General features: G+C 42.5%; 2 protein-coding genes across 2 annotated transcripts; both read right to left on the minus strand.

Annotated features, from left to right (window-relative positions):
- Nucleotides 1–6: 6 nt before the first annotated feature.
- Nucleotides 7–5,500, minus strand: tmub2 (transmembrane and ubiquitin-like domain containing 2). Its single transcript, XM_084570546.1, has 3 exons — nucleotides 5,426–5,500; nucleotides 3,961–4,601; nucleotides 7–3,344 (listed from the first exon to the last, which is right to left on the minus strand). Exons 2-3 carry the CDS (start codon nucleotides 4,584–4,586, stop codon nucleotides 2,951–2,953), a joined length of 1,020 nt encoding a protein of 339 aa, XP_084426672.1. The 5' UTR covers nucleotides 4,587–4,601; nucleotides 5,426–5,500; the 3' UTR covers nucleotides 7–2,950.
- A 1,427-nt stretch (nucleotides 5,501–6,927) lies between these two features.
- asb16 (ankyrin repeat and SOCS box containing 16) lies at nucleotides 6,928–10,337 on the minus strand. The gene is made up of 7 exons (XM_084570696.1): nucleotides 10,153–10,337; nucleotides 9,259–9,612; nucleotides 8,916–9,183; nucleotides 8,143–8,551; nucleotides 7,949–8,032; nucleotides 7,755–7,865; nucleotides 6,928–7,674 (listed from the first exon to the last, which is right to left on the minus strand). The coding sequence occupies exons 2-7, from the start codon at nucleotides 9,593–9,595 to the stop codon at nucleotides 7,489–7,491; spliced, it is 1,395 nt and encodes a 464-aa protein (XP_084426822.1). The 5' UTR covers nucleotides 9,596–9,612; nucleotides 10,153–10,337; the 3' UTR covers nucleotides 6,928–7,488.
- Between the last annotated feature and the right edge of the window lie 30 nt (nucleotides 10,338–10,367).

The following is a 10,367-nucleotide window of genomic DNA, read 5'->3' on the forward strand; positions in this document are numbered from 1 at the left end:
TCTTGGCTGGGCCACCTCCTGGCTTCACCAATCATTGGCTAACACGGACTACTGCCTCCTGCTGGCTTGGAGAGGTATTTCCTCTCATGCAGATGCACAACGTATGTGCTTGCTGGCCGTTGGCTGCAGTCTCAAGGTGTCTTCACATGCAGCTTTTTGTGTCAGACTAAGGCAAGTTGATCACAAGGATTTGTCCAAATGAGTTGTTTTTTTTTTACTAGATAGTAGAAATAAATTTGCACCACAAACTAGGAGTGACATGTGTAATATCATCATGCCCCTAAACATCTAAATCCGTGGTGATTTGATTTGTTATATTCAGCCTGAAACAGTTGTTATTCTTGTAACTGCTCCCTCTTTTAGACACTGTGTTAACTCAGTTATGTGGAGAAACTCAAACTGCTTTCAGTTCAACACTTGACACACGTATAATGGAGTCCTCATCAGTGGCTTTTAATTCTAGCATCGTATTGCACAGATGTGTGTGTGTGCCTCTGTATGCTGACTTGCATTCAGTGTGAGCGTTTTCATGTAAAGTGTGTGTGGTCAGAGGGCGTGTGTGTAATCATTTATATTTTCACAAAGCTACGCATCCTTGATGGTGAGGGTTTTGTGAAAGTATGTGTGCCATTTTAAATATTGATCTTTATTTGTTTACAAGGACAATATATTTAAGTTTGTATTTGTCACTGCTTACGTAGTGATGTGTATATAATTTGTGTGTAAATGCAGATTTTGATATTTGATGAGCCAGTGGGCTTTCGGGGCACATGTACAGGCCGTGTATGTATGACACTTGTGAGATGGAAACTGAATCATGAATCCAACTTAATGTTTGTTCTTCTGTAGAATGCTTGTGTGTTTTCACTCTTTATTCTAATAGATTACATTATACAGAAAAATAGATCAGTGCTGCAGTCCTGCTTCCTGTAAGCCTATAACCAACTATGATGTTAGCTGTAAGGTATATTACTCGCTCCAGAGGTCAAAATATTGTCATTTTTAGTCAAAGTCTTGGCATTTTTAATTGTTTTGTTATATATTTACTAATTCAGTTATTAATTTTTAGTCGGAATGTTTAAGAAAATACGAGGAAGTTGTATTTTATTTGTCAGAGACAGGACTTTACAATTTAGGGATTGTGCAAAAGTTATTTGTGGAGCTATAAAGGGGTTAAGAAAATGAGGAGGTGCCAGAAATATTTGTTAGATGGTCTGATAGCTGTAGAACACCCTTCTCACACCTTTATGGTTGCATTTAAAAGTTACTGTAACTTTCCAAAACCAGTGAGCTGACACTGACTCCCACTGCACACTGTGGGTGATCAGCTCTGTGAAGGTAAGAAAGTAAGCTGAGTTTTATCTTCAGTCTCTAATGTTTTTTTTTTTTTTTGTGTGTGGCATTGTTCTGTATTTATCTGATTAATGTCTTGCTGTGCACAGACTACCCCATTCTAAAGATGGCCACTTCCCCCTCCCCCATTTCTGTGAAGACTTGATTTTATCAGTAAGATGATGTTGACATAAAGGTACGTGGGCTGTTTTTAGGGGATAACAATCATGGTTTTCTTCTCACAGTTGGACCAACACGTCCCTTTTGAGGAACAGATTAGTTAAGCGTGCTCATATTTTACTACCAGGTATTCTGGAAAGGGTCCACATTTGGGACAAAGATTCACACCCCCTCTCCACTCCAGTAGTTTTCACAGTCCCTAAATTTTAGTGCATTCAGTTCTCTGTCCACCTGTCATGGAGGTGACTGTCTGCTGAAGCCTGATTTCAATTCCAGTATGGGAGGTATTTTTCTGTCAAATTGCAGCAGCTCTGACTGTGCCCTTGTGATTCCTGTCCAGTAAAGTGTTGTAATGTTTACTAAATGAACTGGTAATTTAACAATGATTTGAAGCTATCGGTGGACGTTCTCTCGTGGCTTATTGTGTACCTGTCTTTAGCAACAAAGAATGCAGTGTTGATTTTTTTTTCTCATGCAAAGCACCAATGAGTGCATGTGTGAATGGCTTCCATCTAAACATAATGTGATGCATAGGTTATTTTTTTCTTCACTGCCACACATACTGATGTTTGTATATAAATAAACGCATACCGTACCCAGAGACTGACTTCTATAGATCACAAACAGCAGCAGCAGGTTTGGTTTGAAATGCTTTAATATGATTCCACTGAAACCAAAGCAGTCCAGCATTACCAGGAGGGTTGAATTTCCCCTTCCAAATCTTTAAGTGCCAGATGCAAGCTCATCTGATTCATCTATTATTTTATTTACAGAAAATACACAATCTATTTACAGTGTCTTCTGAGAACATGTCTATATTTATGTCTAGTGGTTGCTTACATTAGCCTAGTTCTACATAGCAACAAAAAAAAAAAAAAACAGTCTTCCACTGAGGCATTTGTACAGTTTATAGTTGTTGACAGGGAGCCATTCAAATAAAATGTTTAGAGTCAAACTGGCACACGAAGCACAACAGTGAGTGGTTCCAAATGATTTTAGATTCTGGCATCGATGTTATTTTTTTTCTTAAAACACAGAAACAGTTCTCTGAAAAAGAAAAACGTACAGGAAAGCATAATAAATCTTTAACACCAATAACAGAGCAGAGAAGATAAAGCCAGAGTGTTACAACATGGTGCGAACCACTAAGTCGTGTTTGACGAGAAGCTAAATGATGTTTCCGTTAAATCAAATCTTCCCTTCCTGCAGAGTATTAGTCACTGCATCTCTACTGTACAATCGCTCATCATCTTTCCTTGGTGCATGCACAAACAGGCTCACCCAACCACCCACACACTCCAATCAGCTGTAGCATCTGCACTGAGGCTCCTCTCTGATTAGTCCATCTCTCCAGACGCTTGCACGCTGCTGCAGTTATTTTTACTTCACCTCACAGCATTCAGCTAGAAGTGTGAGCTCTCTCTCTCTCTCTGCCTTTTCAGCGGCTGTGCATTCCAAATATCAGAAAGCTAAAGAACACAGTGACTCCCACGAGGGAGATGGTCGCAGGCGCGGTGAAGAACTGCCTGTAGTTGATGCGGAAGTACCAAACTACAGCCAGTATCACCACAAACACGGGCACCACCAGGCTGCTGGTGCTAACGGCCACACCTGCAGCCCTGAATCCTCCGGAGACCCCAGACCCGACTCCTGCTGCAGCCCCAGACTGAGCCCCTTCCTCTGGACTGGCTTCGTGCAGGGCCTGGGAGATATGGCAGTGGATCACGCTGTTGTCTGTGATGTTTAGGGATAACAGGGTCTTCTTGGGATCCTGCAGCAACTGGCCTTGGTAGATTAATTTAATTTGATGCTCCCGACCTGAGAAACATTTACTGGGAAGAAAAATGAGAATGATAAGTCATTAAAAGGAACAGCTCAACATTTCATTTGAAAATTTTGTTGAATAACTCGACACCATCCTCGTGTTTGTACAATAAATTCAAACTTACAGCATCTAGACATTCAGCTTAGCTTGTCGCCAAGACTAGAAACAGGGAAGCCTTTCATATGACTCTATCTAAAGGTAACAAAATTTGCAATCCAGCACCTCTGGAGCTCAATGAATGACATGTCACATCTGGTTTGTTTAATCTGACCAAAAGCCAACGTGACAAAATCAACACACTGCCATTTGTGCCTGACTTCTTGCCGTCAACGCGAACCAGCAGAGGGTCCAGGAATTTGCAACACCTGAACGAGAGTTAGTTCTACAAATAGCCTCTTGTGAAACTACAAGGAAAGTTTTCCCACTTCGGTTTTATAAGATTTAACAAACAAGGCACGGCATCTTAGTGACCTTTAAGAGTGGTAGGGAGTATGTGTTACCTTTGGACAGACTTGGGGAAATCTGTTTCCAGACTTTATGCCAAGCTAACTGGCTGCTTGCTGTATCTATCTAATGATCTATCTATGCAGGAGGTGTGTTAGTGGAGGAGTTATTTCACCAACCTCTTCAGTACTCCCACTGTATCATCTGGTTCTACAATAGCCACCTCCTCTGTTTCATTTAAAAACTTAAGACGGACACAAATGGAAGTGGTGGTAGTGGTTGTAGGGGAGACGGTGTTGGTCAAAACTGAAATATTCTTGATCGCCTTTTTTTCTTCCTCCTCCAGCTCATCATCGTCATCCTCTTCTTCTTCCTCCTCCTCCTCCTCCTCCTCCTCTCCATCAGAAGCATTCAGTCTTCCTGCCTGAGGTTGTTTACTCCTTTGTATGTCCAGCAGCAGATCTGTCCAAACCCCCTCGGCTCCCTCTCCCGCCCCCTCACCCTCCCCTCTATCAGTGGTCGGCTCAGCCTCATCCGGCTTGTTCTCCTGTGAAGGCGGAGGCGTCTGCTGTTCAGGGGCGTCAGCGTTTGTGGGCCCCCCGCTGTAGCTGTCATGGCCTCCCAGTCCTATCAGGGAGGCGTGAGCGCCCACAGTGAGGATGGTTCCCAGTATGTGGTCTCCCCGATCGGCCACGTGGGTCGAGAGCCAAGCCAAGATGAGGGCCAGGACCAGGAGAAATACTCCGCCTGCTGCTGCCACCTCATCCTCCATCCCATCCAACATGGTCAGTGCACACACTGCCATCTCTGTCCTCCAAACCTGAACAACATAGGCACATGAAGAGCGTGACTCCAGAATAACAAATGAGGGTGTACGATCTGTACAACAAGTGATGGGACCACGTAAACAAACTCAATTTATAATTTACTCAATAAATACAGGCATTTCTTTCAAGGTTTAAACCCCGGTGTGCCATGTTGTGGACTACCAAAGTATTCCAAATGTCATGCCACAACTTCTCCTACATAGCAACGTGTGATCTTTTTCTTTTGGAGATACAGCTGTACATTCTGTTGTATTATTATTTGCATTGCTCTGCACATTAGGAAAAAAATATAAAAACAGGATTTCAAAGAGTCAAAGTGGCTGCATATAGTTGACGTTTAACTGTATTTCTGGCAGAAAAACAGGCATTTTAAGAGATATTTACATACAACAAAGGCGGTGAGGTAATTTCAGACAAAAGTTACTCATACTGAATATCAGGCGCAGCTATCAGGGCTGGCTAACAGCTGTTTCCTGTATCCTTCGAGCTACATCTAACCATCCAGCTATTCAAAGTCGTGTCGGCAGTGTTTTCTCTTGTCGTGTTTGCTCTTGTCGGTCATAAAGTATACGTTAGCCACTATTAAAGCTAGCCCGCCGTGCTGCTAACTTGTTATGTTATAGTTTATGCTGGCTGTCAGCGAGCTAACTTAGCTTTCCAGCTAGCCTACTTAGCTAGCAAAAGAACGACCTTCGGTTGTTTACGACTCTCGCTGCTCGCTTTGTTTTGTCGCTGCACTTTTCAAACTGAACACAGGCGTCGTGTGAACGCCCAAAAGTCTTCTTTGTATGTGTGTACACATGTGGAAGGTTCTTACCTGCCAGCTGTAAATTCAGAGCATGTTTGAAGACGAGGCTCAGTGCTAGCTAGCAGCTGCTACTTGAAAACCACATAATAAACACACAGACGGCGTGACGTCACCGCCGGGCACTGGGGAGGGGGGGTTGTTTGGGATATGGGTCATGCCTGTTGCTCCTCCCATTTGAGATATACTATACTATACTATACTATACTATACTATACTATACTATACTATAATATAATATAATATAATATAATATAATATTTTTTTTCTATTTGTCACCACAATCAAATAATAAGAGCATTTGTTTTGCATGCATCCAAGGACATTTCAGAAAATAATTTTAATTCAAATTGACATGATGTGTTGTCAGCAAGAGCAACTAATGTGATTAGTCAGTTGACAGGAAATTGGCAATTATTTTGCAGATACTTACGTATTGCAAAATACACCTTTGAATTTGCATTTTGGATGAGAACATTTTTTACAAACAATAAATTGTTTATTGATTAATGAAATAATCAGCACAGTAATCGGAAATTAAAAATAATCATTCTGAAGTCCTACACAAAATAGTTCAAGATCACCCCCAACTATTAGAATCAGAATCAGAATCCTTTATTAATCCTTCAAGGAAATCGTTTTGTTGCTGTTGCTCCCATATAGTGACAGTTGCTAGTTGAATAAAGGTAATACAAAAATAAGTAAGATGCATTTTAAGTAAAGGAACAATATTGCACGAGTATTCACTATATACAGAGGTAGAGGTTGCAAATAAATTAACGGCGTCTGAAGTGTTAAGGGTGTCAAGAGTGTCCAAAACTCAGTGGGAGGAGTTATAAAGTTTGATGGCCACGGGCAGGAATGACCTCCTGTGGCGTTCTGTTGTACATTTGGGTAGAATGAGTCTGTTACTGAAGGTACTCCTTAGACTGGCCAGTGTGTTGTGGAGTGGGTGAGATGTGTTGTCCAGGATGGTCTTAACTCTTGCCAGCATCCTCCTCTCTGACACTGTGTTCAAAGAGTCCAATTCCACCCCGACAACATCACTGGCCTTGCGGATCAGTTTGTTGAGTCTATTTGCGTCTGCCGCTCGCACCCTGCTGCCCCAGCATGCAACAGCGTACAGGAGCGCGCTGGCCACCACAGACTCATAGAACATCCTCAACATTGTCTGACAGATGTTGAAGGACCTCAGTCTCCTCAAAAAGTGGAGTCGACTCTGTCCCTTCTTGTAGAGTGCCACAGTGTTCTTTGACCAGTCCAGTTTATTGTCAGTGTATACTCCCAGATACTTGTAGTACTCCACAATGTCCACCTGGGCCCCCCGGATGGTAACAGGGGTCACTGGAGCCTACTACATTACATAAACTACAACATTAAAAAGTAAAATATTGTAAAAGCAGATATTAATGCATGAGTAATAATAATCATAATATAACAGACAGAGGGGATATTTACAGAGTTTATTTACTTTTAACACTCAACGCTTACTGATCTAATATGTAACACTGTCCATCTTTTTAAACAGTGGATGTGTAACATTATTTCATATACAATGAATGAAAAGCCTTTTAGTATCATTAAAGTATCACAGTGAAAGTACAGTATACATATAATGACCTCCAACAGTGTTATTGCACTGGCTTATTCTCTGTGTGTAAAGTGCACAGCATTGTTTCCTTCTAAGTTGGAGTATAGATCAAACATGAGTTCAACTGACAACTGTAGTCTCCTGAAAATCATGGAAATATGGCACAAAAAATCAATTTAATAAACATATTAATATCCCAAGTAGAATGCACAATATTTCTTACTTTACATGAGATATGTATATATGGTAGCGTAATTATACAATAGTTAAACTTACTGTTTATTAGACCCTCATGTAACAGTAATGTGATACAGGTTTAAGCAAACACACTGACATTAGTATTATTAACCAAGCCAATATGAACAAAGACTGAATAAACTGTTACAAAACTAATAAGAGAAAACAGATTATTGAAGTCTAAAATGAATCATAGATGTTTCAAAAGAGGCCCCATATTGTTGAATTATGTAAAGACAGAACATAGTCACAGAAGCATCCCTTCATTACACAGCAGCAGATAACCCCTCACAGAGCAGGGAATGTTCAGTTCACTGACAGCTGAGTGGCACTGGGCTCCTAAGTGCAGCCGTACAGCACATCGGCAGAGATGCTGCAGAGAGCGGGGCTGGCCACTCTGCTGACGCACCGAGAGGAGGAGAGAGCGCTGCTCCTGGGGCAGAAACAAGAGTTACTACGGCGTGGAAGGTAAATAAAAAGAGGAGAGGAAGTGTCACACTGCACAGCGCTCACCTCAGAGACCTCAGCAGGCAAAGAGTCCATCCAGTCACAGGGAGGGATGGATGTGTATGAGTTTAGCATCACCTCCAGAGTGGCAGGAGAGAGGATGCACTGCTTCAGCATCTATAAAGGAAACAAGAATGACTATTCATATTACTGATTTTAGATGCAGCAGAGATCACATTTCTCTTTGTGTTTGACCGGACCTTTGGTGAAACGGGCTGAGCTCCGTGGTTCAGAAGGGACCGTGCTATTGCTTCAGGTTGCTGGTCTGGGAAATCCTCCACTACCTTAAGGACCAAGCAGAATGGTGATTATCTTAATACCTGAATGACAAAGGTGCCTCTCTATATGGTGACTGTTTGTACATCTTGAAATCCACCAAGCGCTCATATGCTACCTGCAACAAACAGTCCATTGGTGTGTATCCTGCACAGTTGACAACATCAGCCTTTGCTCCATGCTGCAGGAGGACATCTACGATCTTGGGGCAGCAGTTTGCACAGGCGTTGTGCAGTGGGGTGTGCTGCTTCCTGCCTGCAGTTCGGGGGTCAGCTCCTGCATCCAGCAGCCTCTGAACTACACGGAGGTACTGTCCAGCCTCAGAAGGCCTCTCGGCCCCGGAGCAGGCAGCATTCAGAGGAGTCTCCCCCTCTCGATTTGTGACTAAAACATCTGCTCCGTGGGTGAGGAAGAGCTCCACGTGCTCCTCCAGGCCTCGCCGAGCGGCCACGTGCAGAGGTGTGAGCCTCGACTCCCTCGTCCTCACATTGACCTCTGCCCCTCCTTCTATAAGCAGCTCAGCACAGCTTAGAAAAAAGGTAGAAACTTTGGTCATGACATCCGCCAACATCAGTATATACATTACGTTGAACCTTTCTTTGCTAAAAAGAAAAGCTATATATCTATTCATTAAAGGTCTTTGAGAAAATTTTCATTTTATGACAGTCTTTTGTCTCATGATATAAAAATGATGATCTACTAAGATTTTTTTTTTTACTGGAGCAAAGGAAATGATTGAAGATGATTTTTTATTTTTATTTTTACTGTAAGAGAATTAAAACTCAAGTTAAATTGCCCCTTGGTAAAAATGGGCCTAACAGAGAAAAGAGACATTGGCACTGTTACTGTTATTGTTACTTATTGCTACTTTTCATCTGTTAAACCACTCACTGGAATGACAGGGGGGAGGTGCAGAGGTGAAGAGGAGCACTGCCATCAGCAGCCAACAGTTCAGGATCTGCTCCATGAGAGAGCAGCAGCTGGACGCACACAGAATGACCGCCTACACAAGCATCATGGAGGGCGGTGTAGCCTCCGGGGTCTGCGTTAACCTCAGCTCCACGAAACAGCAGCTCCTCCACACATCCTGAGTGTCCTCGGCTGGCAGCCAGGCGTAAGGCTGAGGTTTGTTTCACCTTGGAGCTCAGCGTCCACATCCCTGACAGAGGAACAGGAAGGCGGTCAAGTATTAACAGTGTTTTTGAAAGATTCTAACAGGACTTTAAACTCATACCCATCTCTGGAGTCCACACCATCTCCTCATGCACTGTCTCCATCAGGGCATTGACCATTGCAGGGTCCTTAAGCACTGCATACACTCCTTTCATGTCCCCACACATGAAGGTGTTGTGGATGGCCGTATCTCTGCACCGGGCCTGGGGTGGAGGGGCTCGTACCTCCTGGAGGCGCTGCTGTCTGGGAGGATGTCTAGTGGCCCGAGGCAGTGGGGCCCTGGTCATAGCTCTCCTCTGAGCCAGCGCTCGCCGTGCATTCTCCCACTCCTGAAACTCCTGCTCCAATCTCAGAGAACGCAGTGAGGTAGAGGAGAACGGAAACGTGTCCTTTGACATGGCACCCTAAAGTCAGTCTGACAGAAAAGAAACCTGTTAGAGTGTAATAGTGAATTGTTTATAATACTATTTTCCTGTTCATGTTAGTTCATCTCTGAAGCAGCAGCGTCTTGCCTCTAAAGCACCGTGAAGTACTGTTTACAGAAATGTCAACACACTTTTACTTACCCTTTACTGGAACTGAGACACAATAGTCCAAGCAGAGGTCCACTAAAAACTCAATCTCATTTACTTTTTTAATTAAACTACTATGAAGAAACTTAGATTTGAGTTTGTGTCCTTTGTGGACACAGTCACAAGTTTGTGGCTCAAGTACAACTTCAGCATTAGTTATTAATAGACCTGAATGCAAGCTGACACTCGTCTTATCCACACTGGCCACTAGGTGGCAGCAAGGGCCTAGCAGTTGTTTCCCCAACGGCCAAGTACAGCAAACAACTAAGACGTGTCAAGATAAGAACATATTTTAGTATGTTCTGTTTTTCAACGTAAACACTGTTAAAATGTTTTTTTCTTATCTTATAAGATGATGCAGTTATTAGACACAACAGTCTTACCATAAAATCTTGTGTGGTTTGTTGTTTTCGATCGTATCGTCGGCAAGACGAGTTGCCCGATTGTTGCTCAAAAGCAGAGTATTATTTCCAGTTTTTAATGTAATACATTTTAATTTTATATATTTTATCTTCATATAATTTATCTTAACGATAATAATCATTCTATGTTTAATGCACTGTAGAACAGAGATAAATACTCAGTATCTAAGCTAAAG

The sequence above is a fragment of the Chelon labrosus genome, assembly GCF_963514085.1.
Source record: "Chelon labrosus genome assembly, chromosome: 21".
Taxonomy (NCBI): domain Eukaryota; kingdom Metazoa; phylum Chordata; class Actinopteri; order Mugiliformes; family Mugilidae; genus Chelon; species Chelon labrosus.